Below are 23,255 nucleotides of genomic sequence, written 5' to 3'. Positions count from 1 at the left end.
TCTAGAACATTATAAAATACAAGAATACTGGGGATGTAGGAGCTTTCGGAAGTTTGATCTTCATTTAAGACGTCTATCTACCTACTTTTTCATTTAACAGTCAGCTGTGAGTTAGATAAAACTCTCTTTGTAATCCAAACTCACATTCCATTTTTACCAGTCATTCTCATTGTCATTGTCACTCGTCACACTCTACACTCAAAACTCGCGACAAAAACTCACCTTTGTTTGGGAGGATACGCTGAAAATTGAAGAGGGCAACACTCAAAGGGAATTAGACGTCTTTATATCCATCTTGTAGAGAGGCAGCGATCCGTAAATAGTTGAAACAAACTTTCTTTTGTTAGCAGACCAAGGCATTGTTGTCAGAACAATGGCGGAACAACGGGGAAGAAATAGCGATACAAAAGGCGGAATGATCGTAGGCCTGATTGCGTATGCGATACCAGTAGTTAAAATAATAGCGGCGGAGATGTAAAATAGTTCTCACTTCAAATCCGTTTTTTCGGTCATAATATTTTATTTCAAAACAATATGATGTAGTGGAAAAATATTGAAATAACATTGTGATACATTTTAAATATGCTGGAGTCAATAAAAATGTTTAAAAAGTCGGCCTGGTAGTTTTTTATTCTATCCCTTTTCCGGACCTGCTTCCCGGCCTGGAACACTATATAGAGGGCCTTGGTTTGCGTCGTCAGGACTAACCACTGACCAATTCATTGTATGAATACGATGCTCTTGTAAAAACAGTTTAGTAACAAGTGCTCTATGAGGCATTATCATGTACGATCACATCCTTTTTATTGTTAGAATTGTTAATAAAAGGAACGTGTTGTTCAAGAACTTGAGCTATGGACTCTTTGAGCACACATAATTCCTTCAATTTGAACCAAAGGCATTTTACGTCCAATCCAGACTTGCCAAATTGAAAAATTCAAATTTAGCAATTTTAATGTCAATTTTTAGTAATTTGACAAGGAAATTCATAATTTCTGAAATTGTGTATGAACAACCACAATATTATCATTATCATCATTATTATAGTAGTAGTAATAGTAGTGGTTGTTGTTGTTGTTCTTCTTCTTATTATTATCATCATTATTATTTTTATTCTCATTTAAGTATTACTAAGAATTTAAAAATCCGTAATTTTCCATAAAAATTCGTATTTGGCCATGAAATTTGTCTAAAATTAGTAAAATTACGAAAAATTCGTAAGATTCGGCCTGTATGCCAATCCCTCCCCAAACCATGGAAATCAAAAGACAAGCTAGACTACAGTATTTCATGGAAAAATTTGATCTGACACAACTGGATACACACTATCATCAAAACAATGTATTTTATGCCTGGACTGGCCGTTTAATAATAATTGAGCTTTATATCGCGCAATATCCACTAAATGTGCTCAAAGCGCTTTTACAAGGGGTCCCTGGTCAACAGCAACATTTAACATGTAGGGCGGGACATGACGCCTGTTAGGCGATATTACAATTTTTCGGACAAAGACAATGCTGTTATCGGCCAGGTACTCATTTTACACCTGAGTACAGTGAGAGAATGTGAGTAAAGAGCCTTTTCCAAGGAGTCAACTATGCGCAGAGCAGGCGTCATGTTATGTGTTGCTGTTGGACAGAGACCCCTTGTAAAGTGCCTTGAGCATGTTCAGTGGATATTGCGCTATATAAAAGCTCAAACTCAAATTCAAGAAAAATACACTATCATCAACCATCCTCTTGGGGCCACACTCAACACAAAAAAAAAGAAATATACAACAGCTGTCAGCATACACAGGAACACCAATTGATCAGTTTTGAACCTATGGAATCACTTCAACAGTCAGCAACAACCACATCAACTTAGACATATCCCACTCTCTCCTGATAATGGCCATATAAGAGAGAGAGAGAGAGAGAGAGAGAGAGAGAGAGAGAGAGAGAGAGAGAGAGAGAGAGAGAGAGAGAGAGAGAGAGAGTGAGAGAGAGTGAGAGAGAGAGAGGGAGAGAGAGAGAGAGAGGGAGAGAGAGACACAGAGAGAGAGACAAAGAGACAGAGAGAGAGAGATTGAGAGAGAGTATAGACAACTACACTGTACTTACCATTCAAAATATGAGTAAACTTGACCATCTCCATAATGGCCACCTGACCACCCACCACTGTCCCATCCCCCCTGATCTTTTCCTGGATGTCAGACAGGTGATGACGGAGTGCTGGGCTGGACAAACCTTTGAACCCACGACAAACCACCATTTGGTGGAGCCAAATATTGGGGTCAGAGGTCATTTGGATCTAGTAAAGACATCGCCATCAGCCACAAAATAAAAATGATCAATATATATATATATATATATATTTAAAAAAAAAAAAAAAAGATTAACTCACTTAACCCTAACACCGACTATATCCGTAGTATACCCGGGTATTCTTTTACCCCATGCCTATTTATTACATTTTTCTGAGACAAATTATAGGTGTAAAATCAAAGCTAGTGTTTTTAGTTTTTACATGTTTATAGTCGTTGAATAAAACTATCTATGCACTTTCTCATTTTTAATATATCATTTTCCGATTTTGAAAAGTAACAAAAATCTCTAGGATTGAGTGAGTTAAGTATTACTGTTCATGGCATATCCTAAAAAAAAATATTTCATGACGTCATGTAATGTTAAAAAAAAAGAAAAAAGAAAGTAGTGCTTCAGAGCCATTGAACCTTGGACTCATGGAGCCGGAGTTTATCCCACTTTCTATAGCATGAAACTGACAATAGCAATTGCTTACCATCCTTTGGATTGGATGATATAGTCTATCGCAAAATACTTTCCATCAGATCTAACAGACCCAGCTACCAGCTATTCACTGCTGGGTAGACAGGGGGATTAGAAAAAAATTTAGACTGGGATCGATCTCGGTTCCTTTGCATGTGAAGCTAATGATCTACCAGCTGAGCTATTGGGACTCCTGTAATGTAATATAATGTAATAATTCATTTATACAGCACGTTTTTTGTTTGTTTGTTGCTTTAGGTCTCTTCCAACACAATTGAGGTTATATGAGAGACCGCTGAAACAAAAAAACAAGCAATCTAACAAAAATAGTACAAATGTCAATCAAAAGCATAACCTAAAGATATCATAAGCTAAATTATAAATAACCAAGAACAAACAGGCAGAGGATTTACAGGAAAAAAAATATCCCCTGTCAAAAATACAATCACAAACAAAAGAAGCAGGATAGGCTAGTAAAGAGAAGAAGAAACGACATCACTATCGGATCGTACACCCATGCGAACATCATAGGTATATGATTCAAGGGTGATGCTCCCATCCAACCACCCGCCCTACTATCGGATCGTACACCCATGCGAACATCATAGGTATATGATTCAAGGGTGATGCTCCCATCCAACCACCCGCTTATACAGCACGTAGAATCCACAAAGTGCTCTAAGGTGTAACACATACAAAGACGATAAATAACACAAAATGATAATACAACTTACATCCTGGAACTGTCTGGCCAGAATGTACAAGAGACCAGCTTGAAACCGTGTGAGAAATGAGCTGGACAAGATGACCAAATTGCTGTCCACTGGTAACCTCTGGGGGTCAAAGGAAGAACAAAATCAAATCAAATTACTTTATCATAAAAAAAGTTTATTTTAGTTGCGCTTAACCCTCTTCTTACCACCTATTGGAAAATCGTCACATTTGTTACGATACAACCATCACTTTTTTCATCCAGATTTCATTTATTTTTTCTATAGCTATAAATTTTGTAATAGAGCTTATATTGCCGAACAATATTATGTATAGAATGCGCTTGTTGCTTTTCTGTTTGAGTAAGATTTGTCTGTTTTTGTGTTGGGTGAGTGTAAAGTTTTGGGGACAATTCTTAAAATAGCTGGTAAGGAGAGGGTTAATCCCATAGACAAAACAGCTCTGGGCTCTACTTAAGTAAAAAAGCAATTGCATGTTATCTTTTGGATAGGATGCTAGTCTATCACAAAGTACTTTCCACCAGATCTAACAGATCCAGCTACCCAATCACTGCTGGGTGGACAGTGGGATCAGAAAAAAATCCGGACAACACCCGGGATCAATCTATGTCCCTTTGCTTGTGAAGCGAGAGCTCTACCATTACCATGCCTTGAAGATGAAGATGGTTTGGAATCAAATTTTTCTGCTAAAGGAGAATTGAATTTTGAATTAGGGAATTCTGAGCTAAAATTGTGAGGGTGGTTTGGCTTTGAGCCAGAGAAATTCTGGTAAGGTTGGGAGCAGGTGTCTTCTCGATGAACTACACTGCTACATAAACAACTGCGAACTTATCCACCTTTATGAACCCAGTCGAAATTTAAGATCTGCTTATTTAAATATCCTAAGGGAACCCCCAAAATCGTTAGTTTTTCATGAAAAATCCTTTGACCACCATGCCCCCCGACTGTGGAACTCCATCAATATTGAAACTACAAATAGTGAAAATCCACTTATCTTTAGAAAACGGTTAAAAACTGAGCTTTTCTGTAGGGCATATAATTTGGACTCTTAGTATGTATTTTATTATAATATATTACGTCATCATTGAATTTATGTGTTTTTTTTAACATGTCAGTTCTATATTTGTATATCATACATGTTGTGTTGATGTAAAGCGCCAGGGAGCAATTGTAAATTGGAACTAGGCGCTATATAAATTCATTATATTATATTATATTATATTATATTATATTCTGATTTTCTTCCAAGATTTGTAATAAACTCTCACCTACCTCGAGTACCAGACAGATGTTATCCAGGCAAAATTTCCTTGTAGCCAACTCTTCACAATAACCCAATTGGGATGGTGTAGAAGATGCTGTGCTCATATCACTACCATTGGTATCACCCTCATTGCTTTTTGTGCCTCCTTCAACCTCCATCCCTAAAAACAACTGTGCCAAATTCAGAAAAAAAAGTACCGTACAATCACGATTATCACAGAGGGCGTCCCAAGTATCCAAATTGTCCTTTATGTCAATGGATTCTTCTATCACGTTATTTAGTTGTTGTTTTTGACTGTATTCAGAGAAGGACTTTTGGAATTGAGAGTAGTTGTCACCACGACTTCCATTGTTTTCACCACGACTTCCATTGTTGTCACCACGACTTCCATTGTTTTCACCACGACTTCCATTGTTTTCACCACGACTTCCATTGTTTTCACCACGACTTCCATTGTTTTCACCACGACTTCCATTGTTTTCACCACGACTTCCATTGTTTTCACCACGACTTCCATTGTTTTCACCACGACTTCCATTGTTTTCACCACGACTTCCATTGTTTTCACCACGACTTCCATTGTTTTCACCACGACTTCCATTGTTGTCACCACGACTTCCATTGTTTTCACCACGACTTCCATTGTTTTCACCACGACTTCCATTGTTTTCACCACGACTTCCATTGTTTTCACCACGACTTCCATTGTTTTCACCACGACTTCCATTGTTTTCACCACGACTTCCATTGTTTTCACCACGACTTCCATTGTTTTCACCACGACTTCCATTGTTGTCACCACGACTTCCATTGTTTTCACCACGACTTCCATTGTTTATCCATACCAGTTTCAACTGTGATGACACAGAATTTCGCCTCGGTGGGGATGAGCATTTGAAAGATTCATTTTCTGTACTTGGTGAGTTGGATTCTGGGATATATCTCTGTGGTGAAGACTGTTTCATATAACGTGCGTCTGGACTAAATGAAAGATGAGAATAGCATTTTGACTGTGGTGATGAGCGCTTGAAAGATTCATTTTCTGTACTTGGTGAGTTGGACCCTGGGATACATCTCGGCGAAGACTGTTTTAGATAATGTTTTTCAGGACTAAGTGAAAGATGAGAATAGCATTTTGACTGTGGTGATGAGCTTTTGAAAAATGCACTTTCTCTACTTGGTGAGTGTGGGATATTTCTCTGTGGTGATGATTGTTTTAGATAATGTTTTTCAGGACTAAGTGAAAGATGAGAATAGCATTTTGACTGTGGCTCAGGACGAAATCTTCTTGGGGATGACGGTTTAGGGTTAGGTTTTTGTGGGCGAAGTGAAAGAAAACAATCTGGCTCTGAGACTGAGAGAGACTCTGGATCATTTCTCAGTGATGGTGACCTTTCTTGATGAGCACCAGAATTGGATTGCATGCCAGGATCATTCCTACGGGGTGATGATGGCTCTGGACAATCTTTTTCTGAGATTGGTGAGGAACAGGATTTTGGTGTTGAAAGAGTCTCTGTGTCATACCTCGAAGGTGAAGATGGCACGGAATCAGATTTTTGTGCTAAAGGAGAATTGAATTTTGAATAAGGGGTTTCAGAGCTGGAATTGTGAGGGTCACTTGGTTTTGAGCAGTTGTGGTTTGAACTTGAGACAGTCTGGTAAGGTTGGGAAAAGGTGTTCTCTAGGTAAACAGGTTGTGGTGACCCTTGCTGTTCTTCCTGCTGCTGCTGCTGCTGATGTTGTTGATTGTTATAATGGTGGTGGTCAGTCTTGACATCATCATAATCTTGATGATGATGATTTTGATCATTGTGATGAGAGTCATCATGTTGATCCTTATGCTGTTGTTGTTGCTGCTGCTGCTGGTGGTGGTGAAAATCTGGGTTTGGATGGCCCTGGTGCTGCTGTTGTTGTTGTTGAGAATGTTCTCGCATCTGCTGCATCCGAGTGAGGAACAGGTGTTGCTTATTAGAAGTGAGAGACTCCAAGACCAAGTGTAGCAAACTGGCAAGGGTTCTGATGTGTTCATCCAGTCTCTCCTCACGGATTTTTAAATACTGGAAGATGAAAATAGAATAATCAACATTACTTAAACACACACACAAAAAAAGGTCCAGAGCTGTAAGGCCCATGGAGCCGGGCGTTTATCCCCGTTTCTATAGTGTTAAATGGAATAGCAATTGCTTGCTACCCTGTGAATAGGATGCCAGTCTATCGCAAAGTACTTTCTGACAGATCTAGCTACCCATTTACTCCTGGGTGGACAGGGGTTGGAAAAAAATCTCGACTGCACCTGGGATCGATCTCGGTCCCTTCGAATGAATGTAAAGCGAGTGCTCTACCAACTGAGCTATTGGGACCCCCTAAAACACAAAGTAAAGTCAATTCATTGAAACCTATCCCATTACAGATTTCCACCTAAGTTGTACTTGACGGTGTGTTTCTTTCTCACACAAACAATTCAAACACAATTTTAAATGTTATTGAAATCTATATTAAAATATATACTCCTTAAAATAGAGGGATCTTTTAGGTTGGCAGATATATACATATACTAATGCATTGTTCCCATCCAAAGCCTCTTCATTATCACTCTTTCGTTAGTCTGACATGGCAGTTTTTTGCACAAAAAAAAAAAAACACCCCAAATTTTGCAAACTAAAAAAGCAAAATTTGCGATTAATTTTCCTAAAAACCCATAATTAGTTCACGAAAGAGAAAGGTATTTGTTTGTTTTTAAGGGTTTCACGGTGCTTGCAACAAATGTAAGGTCATATCAGCGCCAGTAAAAAGGACGAAAATGAGAAAAATAAAATAAACTACTCTTGATAATTTTCTTTCACGTTCTACACGAGCTATCAAATTAAAAGATAAAAGAAAAAAAAATTCCGTCTTTTTTTATTTTTTATTAATGTTTTAAAAAAAAATTATAATTATTATTTTTTTTTCTTTGCAAAATCTTGAAAATGTGCAAAAAATTGTAGATTTTGCGTCCGCAAGGCAAATGAGTAATATACTGCGAGTATTTGTGGCCGCCATGGTTAGTATGCCATAAAAGGAACATAAGATTGCTACACATGAATTTCAAAACTTAATTCATCTTATTCATATTGACAATTTATCTTAAAAAAACAAAACACAAACAACATATAGCTGGAAAATCATCATAATTTGGCAACAATACTTTCACAAATTGGATACACTATTGGTTCTTGGTTGTATATTTTTACATGTTTGTACATTTGCATATTGATGGCCTGTTGATCAAACCTCTGAAGTATAGTATCGCAAAGAGGCTACTTCAGAGGTTTGATCAACGGGCCATCGATATATATATGTATACATTGTCGCCATAGATTATCAACTTTGTGTTTATACATTTTTATGCATGCCACGTCTGTAAACGAAATTCCATTTCTTTAAATGAATAAAGTATATATTATTATTATTATTATTAGATTATTATCAAAAGAGGTAAAAACAATCCATCTTACTTGGGAATGTTCCAACAGGAAGTTGTAGTCATCCAAGAGGGGAGCCTCACACAGTCTAGAGTTCCACAGCCTTCGTGGGAATGAGGCCGTTTCCAACATGCTGGCCCACCACTCCACTTCCCAGTCGCCGATTGGAAATTGACTCTGAAGAGGTCAAAGAAGAGGTGTGTGTGTGTGTGTGTGTGGGAGGGGGGTGGTGGTAGAAACAAATATTTGTTAAAATACAAGCAAGATTGAATCAAATTAAGACATAAGGGACCCCAATGAAACAGTAACACACCACTTGCTTGAATGTCAACCTCTTGAAGACCTGAGATGCACATTCCTCCCACCAAATCCAAGCATCAGTAACACACTTTATAATCACCTGGAACAACAACAAAAGACGTCTAACTTCTACGTCATGGCACAAGACCGAAGGGCTAGAGCTCAGGTGGTCGCTGGTTCGGATAAGTAAGTAAGTAAGTAAGACATAAGGGAGTAGGATAAAGATCTGAACAAGTGTGTTGAAACGGTGCCAGATAAAACAAAAAAGAAAAATACAAGAAAAATAAACCATCCAAAAAAAAAAACCCAGTATGCCTCGACTGGTTTGTTTGTTTTTATGGGTTTTACAGCACTTGCGACACATTTAGGTCATATCAGTGGCTGTAGAAATAAGAAAATGGAATAGTCAAAATATTCTAGATTTACAATCAAAGCACCCCAGAGAAAGTAAGACAAAGGGGAATTGGTTCACATAGGGAACAGATGTAGATTCCAAGAGCATAACGTTAATGTACTTAGTTTGAAATCATCTTAAAGTCTCATCCAGACACCAGCAAGGATCCCACTAAGAGGAATACACTCAAATGTTTGCAAATCATGTGTTAAAAAAAACAAAAAAAAAAACAGTACATAACAGAGAGATGATTTACAAAGAAAAAATATCATCTCCCAAAACTATAAATATAAATTCAAATGTTTCCCCCCAAGGCAGGGACTCCAACCAGGGTCAGAAAAACTAAGTAATCTCATTCCAAGACAAAGACAGAAAGAAATTGGAAAACAGATATAGGGGGATAGAAGACACAGCAAGTACCTCCCTGCCTACTATGGGAGGTCGGGAACATCACCCAGTGCCTTGACTGGGATCGATCCTCAGACCTTCTGATTACTGGTCAGATAAGCTTCCATGACACCACGGAGGTTCCTGGGCAATGGTCACATAACTCCGATTCTGGTGTATAGCCCATGAGTAAGGCATTACCTTGCATTACCCCTTTTATCTCAAGTTTAAATGAGTAATTTGATTTATGGCAGAGACGGATATTGTAAGAGTGTAAGTATATAAAAGATGCCTTTCAGGAGACTTGTACTGTATGAAATAAAAGTTTGGTTCCAGGTAGCATACATAGGAATAAATTAATTGCATTAAAACTGCAGCAATGAATTGCATGAATATAAATGGAGCTACTCAAATGTCTTCGTCCTCGTCCTCTTGTGTTCAATGTTTGTGCTGTGTCACGCAAGTGAGGGTTTCACAGCGTAATACATTTACCCGTGTAAAAAAATATAGGAGTTAAAATTGTCTCAACCATTGCCAGTGATGTAAATGCAGACTTGAAAAAAATTCTGAAGTTCTGCGAGCTCATTTCAATAGTCTACATCGACCGTCTCAGTAGGTACTTAGCTAAACTCCAAGTGACACTCCAGGAATGAGGTGATAAATGGCCTTGTGATTGTGACAAGATTGTTAGGACTGTTGAGTGATAAGTCTCAGAATAAAATCAGATTATTTTGTTTATGGATGGATTTTAATGATTGGGAGCCTCTGTGGTGTAATGATAGCACGTCTGACTGATAATCAGGAGGTCTGAGGTTCGATCCCCAGTCAAGGAAGACTGATTTTTTGTGATAGTTTTTTTTTTTTTCCTGTATTTTTCTTTCTTGCTTTGTCTGGCGCCTTTCATACACACTTGTTCATATCTGCATACAACAATTATCATCCTTTTAAAAAATTCTAACGGTTAAATTCTCTTAGAAATAGCAGATATTCTAATATTTAATCATTAGAAATCAAGAACTCTATAATATGTTTATTGGTTTTAAACAGTCACTTCTAATAATTCGACTTATTATACAATTTTGATATATCTATTTATATCCCCTGTTACCTGTGACACATTTTATTTTAATATTTACCACAATGTTGGAGTCAGTCTACATCGATGTTTTTAGGCCTTTTCAGCCATCGTCAGGACTGTGTGTTATATGAGTTTGGTAAATCGTCAGGACTGTGTGTTACGAGCACTATTCGTACCATATTTGTATCCAACACGATTCAATATATATCGATATATATATATATATACGTTCATATGTCTATAGACCTGTCACTAATATTTGTATGTCATGTTTTCATGTTTCTTTTTTTTTATTCTTAAGATTTTATTGTAAAGTGCACAGAGCCCTCCAATGGGAATATGCGCGACATAAGCACAATTTATTAATATTATTAGATAGAGTTTCTGCTCTATTTCATAAGTAAAGAAATAATTTTCAAAAAAATTCATACACCGATTGCAGAGCCTGGCTGGGACATTTGTCGAAAATCCATTAGGCCGATTCTCTCTTCAAAAGACAACGCATTGATATTTTGTCGCAGATGAAAGGTTCCTTTAAGATTCTTGTGCTGAGAACAGCCTGCATAAGGAGAACTGTATTTGCTACTTGCTTGGTTGACGGGGGTCGACGGGTTTCTTCCATACTTAAGCACATTGAAGAAGGCTGACTTGAGTTTCTAAAAAAAATATTTTTTAGTTAAAAAAGCAAAATCATATTTGGCAATTCTTATGTCAATTGATCATAAAACCCCCCCCCCCCCCCCAAAAAAAAAAAAACATTAAAAAACTACAGCATTTACACAGTTCAATATCCACTTAACATGCTCAATGTGCTTTACAAGGGGTTCCAAGCCAACAGCAACACTTAACATGTAAGACGAGACATGGCGCCTATTGTGCAAAATTACAATTTTTTTCAGAGACAAAACTGTTAATGGCCTGGTACTCATTTTACACCTGAGTATTGTGTGAAAATTTGAGTAAAGAGCCCTTTCTAAGAACTTAACTAGGCATCACCCAGTGTTACTTGAACCCTGGACTTTCCGGTCCGAGGATGTGTCATACCGCAAGACCACACAGCCTTCTAAAGGTAACCCTGACCATTTTGCTTTATCAAAGGTCTGATAGCTCAGTTGGTAGCGCACTCATTTTACAACGAGACCAGTATTGGTCCAGTTAGCAACTGATAATTTTTTCTGACCCCTTGGTCCATCCAGTAGCAATAGGGAAGAAAAGACGTGCTTATATCAGCACCAGTAAAAAGGAAGAAAATGGGATAGTAAAAAGTTCTAGAATTACAAATAAAGCACCCAAGAAAAAGTAAGATAAAGGGGAACTGGGAACAAATAGGGATCAGATGGAGATTCCAAGAGCACAATATCAAAGTACTTAGTTTGAGATCACCTATAAGTCTCATCCTGACAAGCACAAAATCCAACAAAGAGGAATACACTCAAATGCTTACATTATACATTAAAAATAACAAATATAATAATACATAACAGAGAGATGATTTACAAGGAAAAAAATATCATCTCCCAAAACAATAACTATGCATTTGACTGTTTCCCTCCCAGCTCGGACTCCGGCCAGGACAAAACCAAGTAATCTCATTCCAAGACATAGACAGAAAGCATATTGGAAAACAGATATAAGGGGATAGAAGAGACAGTATGTACCCCCCTGCCCACTATGGGAGGTCAGGATCCCCAACCAGGCTGGGAGAGAGAGAGAGATTGGCAAGCAGGTGTAAAATGAGTTCCTGGTCTTTAACAGCATTGTCCCAGTTGAAAAGAAATTGCGATTACGTGTTACAGGCTCTCAGAGAAAGTGTGGAGCTGCCAGCAGCGGGGCTCAAACCATGAACCTATAGGACTACAAGCCCAAATGAAGTCAACATTAAGCTGTGCCACCCATGATAAATATAAACTTTAGCTAGGTAATCATTTTACACCTGAGTACTGTGAGAGAATGAGAGTAAAGAGCCTTTTCCAAGGACTTAACTATGCGCTGCTCAGGACTCAAACCCAGGACCTTCCGATTCGAAGGCATGTGTTATACCACTAGACCACATATCCGCACACATCTTTTCTCTTTGTTTACCTCTTTATTAAACGGTGCGAGGCGTCTAATCTTGGGAGCTGACTCCACATTTGTCAGATCTGTGTAGAATTGAATGGCAGACTCCTGCAGCCCATCCAGCTGGTGATGAACTTGGGTCGACGGCAGGTCATACAGATGCAAGTTACGCTTTATCGTACTGGACTGCCATCCAGCATACGTGTGACAGATATGGCGATGCTCCTGGAGAAACTCCTCCATGACGTCATCCTTTCCCACGAAACACGTGAAAGATTTATCTGGGAGAAAAGAGGACAAAAAAACCCATAGAGATAGAACAAAGATGATGTCACTCGGGTCTTTGTTATTGCTTTTTGCCATGCATGTTTATGAGTAATTCTCACAAAACTGTATTAATATTAATTAGACTATAAACGTTCAAGGTTACACATAGTTTTGTGTGTTGGTCCGTTATACTTCCGGATGGTAATGTTTTGAGTTTCTTAGCTAAGCACATACTATCTATAAAAAAGTTTTGTAATGGAACAATAAATAAATGAAGGAATCAGATCTTGCTTATTGTTTGTTTGCTTTTGTTTTGAAGGGTTTACGGTGCTTGCGACACATTTAGGTTTTATCAGTTCCAGTAAAAAGGAAGGAAATTGGATAGTCAAATTCTAGAATTACAATTAAAACACCCAAGAAAAAAAAAGACAAAGGGGAAACTGGGAACAAATATTGATCAGATGTAGATTCCAAGAGCATACCACCAATGCACAAGCACAAGATCCAACAAAGAGGAATACACTCAAATGCTTACTAAAACATTAAAAATAACAAATATAATAATACAGAACAGAGAGACAATTTACAGGGAAAACTTGTCATCTCCCAAAACAGTAACTATGTATTTGACTCTTTCCCTCCCAGCCAAGGACTCCAGCCAGGGCCAGGTAAAAATCAAGAAATCTCATTCCAAGACAAAGACAGAAAGCAAATTGGTAAAAAGCTATAAGGGGATAGAAGACACAGTAAGTGCCTCCCTGCCCACTATGGGAGGCCAGGAACCCCACCCACTACATCTCTTTAAACCTACAATCTGATATAAAAGCAATTGAAGCTGCCCAGTGCTCTCTGCAAGATTTGTCTGCAATGACGACAGCCCCTATAGCAGAGTAACAGAAATGATCACACATCTTAGAAGACAGTCAGAAAGAACATCGACTAACTCTTATGTTAAAAAATACACACAAAATGACGGCCATCTTACCAGGACAACTAGACAGACTACTAAATTCATGCATTCAAAGAAAAAACCACTCTAAAACACTAAAACACCAATCTACAAACTCAAACATCTTCAAATATTCATATGCATCCCCGGCACTATCAAAGACTGGAACGCTCTTTCTGAATCACATGTGAACACAATAGATTTAGACACTTTCAAGTGCCCACCACAGGAGGTCAAAGGTCCCCGCCATCCAGTCTGTCACAATTCTAACAGACCCAACTATCCAATTACTTCTAGGTAGACTTACCTCTGACCAATGTCAACATCTTCCACAGCACATCCCTTTCCAGACTGGCAAGGTAACCTGTACACACTACGTACATCTCAGAGTTTCCACTTTTGCTGGTTGACGGTTTCATGGTGTTCACCTTCCATTCAAGTTCAACATTTAATAACAGAGAGAATTAATTCTTTAAAAAAAATAATTTAAAAACCCCATAAAAACAAATCAAATTAAAGAAGCTGATATACAGAGAAGTGGTAAGACATGGAATGAGATAAAAAAAGTTAGCTCAGGTTAGAGAAGGATGGAATCTGTTTGTCTGTGGCCTGTACCCTGACCCAGGGTGAAAAAAGCAATGATGATGATGATGAAAACAAATAAAACAATCCCACCTTTCAAAAAAACAAAAACAAAAAAAAACAAAAACAAACGAGCATTCATAGAGTGCAATAACCATAGATGTGCTCAACGCATTTTACAAGAAATCTCAAACAAAAACAAAACCACTTAACATGTAGAAAAAAACATTCTATATTGTTTAATTACTGACCATCCTTTCAGCGGAGACAAAAGCTTTCCTGTGTGTATTCATTGTTTGTATATAACTCTCAAGTTATAACTATTTTCCTACCTCAAAACTGTTAACCTTCAATAGTGTGACTTCATAAGAGTGGTCACATTGTCAGAAACAGATGCAATCAAAGCAATAAAATGACAATTTATTTTCATGACTCAACCTGAAAATTGACTCTACCTTTAGCAATGGCAACTATGTGAGATGTAAACAGAATGGAAACCCTTACTATCGGTTTTGTGAATTTAAAAAAAAAATTATCTAAGAAAAATTTGAAATAGTAATAATAATAATAATAATAATAATAATAATAATAATAATAATAATAATAACAACAATAATAATAAAAATACTACTATATTTAAACAGACATTTGGAGAGAAAGCATAGTTATACATTTAAACATTAAAAGGTGTGCTTTCTATCATGATTTAAAGGGCTCCACACTGACTGAAGTGGGGATCCAGATAGCTCAGTTGGTAGAGTACTCGCTTCACACACAAAGGTACCGAGATCGATCCAACGTGCAGCCGAGATTTTTTTTCAATGACTCTGAAGGACTACAAAGAAAAAAGAAATATTTCTTGACATCGAAATAACCTGTCCAATGTACTTTCTTTCTCTAAAGTGTGGGGAAGGTTGAACTTGACCAAACGATGTACATTTAACCATATTTGTAACCCATAGTCTCAAAACAGTATTATGTTGGAATGAACCATATGCCTAAAAGCCGAATTAAATGTTAAACTTGTAAAAAATATAAATTGTTGGCATTAGCACCCTTCAATATGGTATCCATTCTCCTCAATAAAACATACAAACTCAACACAAGTCTGATATTTCTGGCTATGAATTCAATTTTTAATATCTTAACCAACCCGACTTAATACCGTTTTGTGGCGAAGGGTCACATTTGTTTAATATCTTTCAATATAGGGGGGGGGGGGGGGGGCTGGTGGCTCTGAAGGACTACTTTTACACTGATTGAAGTGAGTGAGTGACCACCTTTACCTTTTCAAATAAAATATTCAGCAGATACATCAGGCCAACTGTGGCCGCCTCGAACATGGTGAATATCTTGATGACCAGACATCCACCGTCGGCCAACATGAGGCAACCTGCCAACATCTCACAGTAATGCAGCTGAGATAACAGTGACTCTTGCTCTGATGGGTTCTCCTGGCAATCCTTGCTGCCGTCTGCCGTCACCTGAAATAAAAAAAATAAATTGAGCTTTATATAGCGCAATATCCACAAAATGTGCTCAAAGCGCTTTACAAGGGGTCCCTGGCCAACAGCAACATTTAACATGCAAGACGGGACATGACGCCTGTTAGGCGATATTACAATTTTTCGGACAAAGACAGCGCTGTTAACGGCCAGGTACTCATTTTACACCTGAGTACGGTGAGAGAATGTGTGTAAAGAGTATTTTCCAAGGACTCAACTATGCGCCGAGCGCGAGGCTCGAACTCAGGACCTTCTGATCTGAAAGCAAGTGTCATACCACTAGACCACATAGCCGCACAAATAGAGTAAAAATAACCCCCCCCAAAAAAAAAATATATATATATATTTAAAATCCCCTTTATTCATCCCTAAGGGGAAATTTGTTTTTAGGGTGTATTCCAAGGGAAGACTGGAATAACCCAGGTATCAGCCGCAATGCAGAGCTGCAGTGTGAGCTAGAGGGTGAAGTAACTTGCTTAAGGCCACACAGCATGGCATGTAATTGAACTCTGTACCTTTCGGGTATGAAGCAAAGACCCTACCACTGAGCCACGCTGCCTTGTATCGAAACCTGCAGTATTAATGAATATGTTTTTTACCTGATTTTCTCCTTTGATTAGTGACTTGAATGACAGTGACAAATGCACCACTCATATGATGGGACAGGTATCTCAGGGTTGTGCGGTTATGTGGTCTTGTGGAATGACACTCGCTTTTGGATCTTGAAGGTCCTGGGTTCGAGCCTCACTCAGTGCAAAGTTGAGTCATTGGAAAAGGCTTTTCACTCACATTCTCTCATCGTACTCAGGTGTAAAATGAGTACCTGGCTGTTAACAGCGTTATCTCTGTCGGAAAAAAATTGTAATATCGCCTAACAGGTGTCATGCCTCGTTCTATATGCTACACGTGTTGCTGTTGGTTAGGGACACCTTCTAAAGCGCTTTGAGCACTTCTAAATAAATGCTCATTTTTATTTTCTATGATTTCTATGATTTGTGGGTTTGATTTCCTTGCAGAAATCAGTAAGCCCTTAGAAATGATATTGACGTATGAGTTGCACTCATTGTAGTCTTCACTGTGTTGGACAAATCTAAAGGACGAAATCGGTGACAAAAGCATTTGAAAAACAAAACAAACTTACCAGAAGAACCTTTGCTTCCCTTTTTCTTTCCATCTCTTTAACCTTATCTATAAGACCTTCTATATGGCCCTTTGCCCTGATATCACCAGATCCATCCTGTCCGAAATACCATTTGTGGTGTGTGAACCGAATGAGCCTGTCATCGGCAATCATTTCCGACAATGAATTAGACTCATGGTAGGGATTTAATGTTGTCGCACACCACTCCCAATCATGACAGAAGCCTGGATGGATGATAAATAAAAACAATCTTTGCAATAACTGAAGAGTTGTCATCCAAAAATCTGTAACTAGATGATAAAAATAAACATAATTTTTTCTGAGTTGTCGCCCAAAACTCATTTTGAGATGTTTAGGATTGTACGGCTATGTGATCTTGTGGTATGACACTCGCTTTCGGATCGGAAGGTCCTGGGTTTGAGCCTCGCTCGGCGCATAGTTGAGTCCTTGGAAAAGGCTCTTTACTCATATTCTCTCACTGTACTCAGGTGTAAAATGAGTACCTGGTCGTAAATAGCGTTGTCTCTGTCGGAAAAAAATTGTAATATCGCCTATCAGGCACCATGTCTCGTTCTAAGTGTTACGTGTTGCTGTTGGTCAGAGACCCTCTGTAAAACGCTTTGAGCACATTTAGTGGATATTGCGCTATATAAAAGCTCAAGCTCAAGGACTACATAGGATAGAATAAAGTCTATTTCACTCGGCTCTCTGTCATTGGTTTCAGACATCAAGTTGGGTGATTAGTTCTCACTAAATTCTCTCAAGAGTCGAGACTAGTAAGGAAAGTTAGTCCAGGAAACAATAATCGCTGTTTAAAAAAAATAAAAAAGGAATGACCATAAAAAACCCCAACAAAAACAAAACAGCTTAAAGTTGCTTGACTTTTGAAAAAGACAAGACCCTGTTCCACTTGATTACCAGTTTGCGTTTCATAGGTTTTTGATAGCAATTAAACATTATCTGAGCTGAAGGGATCAGCCAACGTTTGGGATCAATGTCACCCATCCTGTTACAGACAATGCTTAAAGTTGCTTGACCTTTGAATATGTCAAGACACTGCTCCATTAAAATGACCAATTCAAAAAATTATTTTTTTTACCAGTTTTTGACAGCATTAAACAATTGTCTGAATTGCTGGATGGATAATGTAAAGGAATGGACAAGGATGGAAAGTCCAACACGAATGAGATGGATGGAAGGCCCTCTCTGCAAATTCATCTCTCATGTCTCCTCTACGACCACCTCCGTTATTGTTTGTTTGTTTTACCACGCTTGCAATACATTATTTTCATATCAGCACCAGTAAAAATGAAGAAAATGAGATAGTAAAAAGTTCTAGAATTACAATTAAAGCACCCAAGAAAATGGAAGACAAAGGGGAATTGGTTCAAATTGGAAACATGTAGATTCCAAGAGCACACTATCAAAGTACTTAGTTTGAGATCACATAAAAGTCTCATCCAGACACAAGCACATGTCCCAACTAAAAGGAATACACTTAAATGTTTACAAATTATTTATGTAAAACAAAAAGAATACAATCCATAACAAAGAGATGATTTACAAGAAAAAAAAATATCACCTCCCAAAATTCTTATTGACGGTTTCCCTCCCAGCCAGGGTCAGGACAAAACCAAGTAATCTCACCCCAAGACAAGGACAGAAAGCATGTTGGAAAACTGGGATAGGAGGATAGAAGACACAGTAAGTGCCTCCCTGCCCACAATGGGCCACCTACGTTAGGTAAGGCGAAAAATAGTCTAAAGCTGAATGGATCAGACAAAAATATTTTCACAAGGCTCAAGACAGAGTCATCTGTCCAACTGGAAGAAAACTCCCTTCAGACATCAGACAGAGTCGAACCTTCAGATATCCGTTCAAAAGTCATCACTTCCAATAGCTTAATTGACAGGTGGGCCAATCTAGAGTAAGATCATGAAACCTTATCAATAGGAGACCGCTCACATTTATTCCATTTATATAAAAAATAAGTGTCCTTTCAGAGCCATTCAGCCTATGGAGCCGGAGTTTATACTGGTTTATATAGCATGAAACAGACAATAGCAATTGCTTGCTATCCTTTGGATAGGACGTTAGACCGTCCTTTCTTACTTTCAAAGTACTTATGCCAGATCAAACAGACCCAGCTACCCAATCACTGCTGGGTGGTCAGGGGGTCCAGAAAAAAAAATCTTGACTGCACCCGTACTGTATACGTTTGAAAATAATTGTTCATTCACTTAAAACAGAAAAACTTTTGACCTGTACGCTGCAGGTGATGGTTCAAAGCAGCAATGAAAGCACCAGGTGCCTCACAAAGATGGACGGAGATGAAAGACTGCTCAGGCACGATGTTGAAAGTGTTGACAATTTCATAAAACTTCACCCAGGCTTGCGTGCACAACTCAACACCCAAAGATCTGGAGGAGAAAAAAGAGTGAAAAAGTTTAATAAATGAAAAAAACTCCAAAAAACAAATGAACAAATGTACAACAAAAAACCCCCAAAAATTTGTTAAAACCCCCTAAAACAACCCCCTCCCAAACATATTTGTTCCCGTTTCATTACTAAAAGTAAAAAAAAAAAAAGAACTTTTTATATTGTGCAATATCCACTAAACATGCTCAAAACAGCAACATTTAACATTTACGACGGGACACGACGCCTGCTGGGCAATATTACAATTTTGTTCGGACACAGTCAACACTGTTAACGACCAGGCACTCATTTTACAGATGAATACAGTGAGAGAATGCGAGTAAGTAGCCTTTTCCAAGGACTCCACAATGCGCCGAGCGAGAATTGAAACCAGGATCTTCCGATCTGAAAGCGAGTGTCATACCACAGGACCACAGAGCTGCACAGTAGACATTGTTCCAACAATGGAGGTCGATCATGTGGAGGGGGAGTATCACAAAGCGTTGTAACCCACTATCTCAAATTGCTGTTATGTTGGGATCAACAAAATGATGAATAATTTATAATCTTTCATTTCTTTGTATTTATTAAACAAGTTACTTTTATCGTGCCCAATAATAGTAAGAGCTTGTGAGTCTATGTTATTGCATGAAAAAAATAAAACGAGTTTAATAAAAACAAAGAAATGAAAGAATACGGTTATTTCACCTCTCCAAGTAATATTATAAGCTATTTTGTGACCAATAGTATGGTATTAGTACTTCTATTCACCATAATTTGTATCTTTCTCCATCTGCCTGAATGACAATTTGACCCAAAAAATATAAACTTTTTTTTTGTATTCATGTGCCAAAAGATATAATTGCTAATCAGCTGTCTTTTACACCTAATTTCACACTAATAAAATATGTGAAAATATTCTGCAATTTTTGAATAAAATTTTTATCAACAATTGCATATTTACTAAGAAATGACAGGGTTTTCCAATGGGAGGGATGGAATAATTAATATTAAATCTGTTGTTAAATGAAATTTGGGGTAAAATTGTGGATAATAAGCATATTTATGTAATATTTTATCATCTTACCTTGAAGAGCACCTTAGGCATGAATTCATGGAATTTGCGCGCTATACAAATGATCTATAATTATTATAATAATTCTTACCTGACATATGGAATGATTTTCACAGCTAGATTGCATTCCGTGGTATGAGTGTGCCATTTGTCTATATCCATCACACTCAGCTGGTCTTTCAACGTGTTTATGTCCGTCTTCAATCTCATCAAGTTTTCGTCTTGCCACAAGATGCTTGTCGTCTCGAGACCTGGACAGATTCGGACATTTGACAATTTCAATTTATTCATTGTGATAAATCAATTCTTTCTTTTTTAACTCACTCAACCCTAGAGATTTTTGCTACTTTTCAAAAGAGGAATAAAAATATATTAAAAATGAGCATGTACATAGATATTTTTATTTTTATTCAACTACCATTAACATGTCAAAACTAAAACCATTAGCGCTAAAACTACGTCTATAATTTATAACAGAAAAATGTAATAAATAGGTTTGGGGTACAAGTAATCCGGGTAAACTACGGATATAGTCGGTGTTAGGGTTGAGTGAGTTAACCTTTAAATCTGGATTAGTTCTTTTTCTCAGCAATGCTTTCATCAGTTGTCAAAAGTTGGCCAAAACGATTGCATAAATTAATTGAACGAAGTTAAATAAGTTTGCAACTCTTATCAGCACCATAGATCTGGTTCTGGCATGGCTTGCATTGATTCCAGTTACATGAACGCCAAAATTAAGTTCTCTACAAAGTAAAATAAGCATCATTGAGCTCTCACGTCAAATCACTGTAAGAAATACAAAATAAAATATATACAAAACGTTTTACTACTTAAGTTTGCTTAATTTACTAAATAAATTATACTAATTTATTGTGGCCGAGTTATGACAGTGATAGAATTTTCTCAACTCTACTAAAAGACTCCCTGGCCTCCCTATTCTGAAGTGACTCGCAGATATCATGATGACGTTATATTTCAGGTATATCGTAATTTGTGAGACATCCCCAGCCCCTAGGCCAAGCTAGACATTTCCTGTGTTAAACTCTGTTTCTAGTCTACAATTATACTGTAACTTATAGTATTAAAAAGTTTTTTAAAAGTCGTCTTACAAAACACCAAAGCAAAACTAAGAAAGCTGATTTGCCTAAACGTGGCACTGTAGACATGTAAGAGTAAAAGTAAACTAAACACAGTACAAGATGGCCATCTAGTCTTGTAGTGGGAGGCCTTCCGAATGCTCCTCGTACAAATATTCCCTCAACTAACCCTAAGAAAAAATAAAACCTGTCTAGATAGCCCCTACTGACCCTACTTTAGGAAAAACAAACACCCTAGCACCTTTACTAAGACTTAATACTAACCCTAAAAGAAAAAAATCCTCGGACCTCGAGCTAACCCTAATAGAAAAAAACAACAACCTAAGACTAAAACTAAAAGTAAAAGACTGCTTTTAATACTTCACAAAACAAAATGGCGGCGGAAAACCAAACAATGGTCGTAAGGAAAGTTTAAAATCTCACTAATCTATCAAGGTTTGTTCTAGAGTTTTTAAAAGGCTACTATGACAAATTGCATAAATAAACGCATGACAAAAGATCCACGGTGAAACAAATTGAAAGAAATGTCAACACGAGTGAGGAGCTTTTGGAAGGCCTCCCCTTTTTTACCTCCCAAATTGGAAACGAATTGTTCCTTCCATCTCGAGGAAGCAAGAGTTGGTAGCTTGGTGTAGGAAAGCTTTTTGCTGAAAAGCGTCTCAAGCTCCGTCATATCTGTTTCTGTTAGATTCGAAAACTTTGGTCTTTTCAACGTAAGCATCTCTGTAGAATTGAACTGATACTGATGTTTCCTCTTCTTGTTTCTCTTCCTTTTGGTCATAATGCTGTTTGGTTTCGGTTTCAATTTCACTCAGTTCTATCAAACAGCATGATGTGAATCATCGTCACCATGGAATGTAAACAAAATAATACGCTGAAAAGATAATTATAAATTTGTGTTCTTTGGGGAAGCAAACTTGTTTCTCGGAAGCACTAGGCTAAGCAGACGTCAAAACTTCGAAGTTCAACTTTCGATTTCAGAAACGAAGTGTCTCAAATGATTTGTTTTGTATACACAACAAAGCCTCTTCCTCAACCCGCACAGAATGATAGGAAGATAAAAATCACGTAAGACATTTCGAAGAATAGAAATAAATTTAAAATTAAGATTAAAATTGAACTTTATATAGCGCAATATCCACTAAATGTGCTCAAAGCGCTTTACAAGGACCCCTGGTCAACAGCAACATTTAACATGTAGGACGGGACATGACGCCTGTTAGGCGATATTACAATTTTTCGGAAAAGCTGAACATGAATTATAAATAATGAATCCTTTTAATATAATAGAAATGCGCTATAAATTAAATGTTTATCACCACCACCACCACCACCACCACCATTATCATCATCATCATCATCATCATCACCTTCACCACAACCACTACCAACACCTCCATTACCACAACCACAAACACTATCATCACCGCCATCACCACCTCCACGGCTCTATCACCAAGTGTGTGTTTGTGTGTGTGTATGTGTGTGTGTGTGTGTGTGTGTGTGTGTGTGAATGCGCACGCGAGCGTGTATCGTTAATTTGTTTTTTAAGACACGAACATTAAGCATGATATTATTATTGAGCTTGGTGAAGAAAAGACGGGAAATAACTCAGGTAATAACATCGATGTGAATAGTATTTTAAACAGTTATTTCCCTTACACCACCCTCTCTCCCTTTTCCAATCCCAAAGTTACTGGCCAAGTAGTTCAGACCGTAGCCATCGTTAACTCATAACCTGACACTGACCAAAAAATGACGTCAAAATGCCAGTCTTTTG

The 23,255-nt window shown here is 37.7% G+C and overlaps 1 protein-coding gene across 1 annotated transcript in view; it reads right to left on the bottom strand.

Annotated features, from left to right (window-relative positions):
- The window catches only part of LOC144979509 (uncharacterized), a 32,580-nt gene extending 10,115 nt beyond the window's left edge, over positions 1 to 22,465 (bottom strand). The window contains exons 1-12 of the mRNA XM_078926204.1: positions 22,046 to 22,465; positions 20,470 to 20,629; positions 19,148 to 19,305; positions 16,886 to 17,109; positions 15,526 to 15,723; positions 13,965 to 14,085; positions 12,466 to 12,722; positions 10,815 to 11,039; positions 8,258 to 8,401; positions 4,772 to 6,820; positions 3,503 to 3,601; positions 2,103 to 2,292 (exon numbers count right to left, since the gene is read on the bottom strand). Of these exons, the coding sequence (XP_078782330.1) occupies positions 2,103 to 2,292; positions 3,503 to 3,601; positions 4,772 to 6,820; positions 8,258 to 8,401; positions 10,815 to 11,039; positions 12,466 to 12,722; positions 13,965 to 14,085; positions 15,526 to 15,723; positions 16,886 to 17,109; positions 19,148 to 19,305; positions 20,470 to 20,629; positions 22,046 to 22,256 (4,036 nt within the window). The 5' untranslated portion in view covers positions 22,257 to 22,465. The remainder of the gene's footprint in view (positions 1 to 2,102; positions 2,293 to 3,502; positions 3,602 to 4,771; positions 6,821 to 8,257; positions 8,402 to 10,814; positions 11,040 to 12,465; positions 12,723 to 13,964; positions 14,086 to 15,525; positions 15,724 to 16,885; positions 17,110 to 19,147; positions 19,306 to 20,469; positions 20,630 to 22,045) is intronic.
- Positions 22,466 to 23,255: the final 790 nt, after the last annotated feature.

Source organism: Berghia stephanieae, chromosome 9, assembly GCF_034508935.2.
Source record: "Berghia stephanieae isolate SIO BIC M18660-M18661 chromosome 9, UCSD_Bste_1.3, whole genome shotgun sequence".
Lineage (NCBI taxonomy): Eukaryota > Metazoa > Mollusca > Gastropoda > Nudibranchia > Aeolidiidae > Berghia > Berghia stephanieae.
The sequence above is the reverse complement of the archived record's forward strand: the minus strand, read 5'-3'. Positions and strand labels throughout refer to the sequence as shown.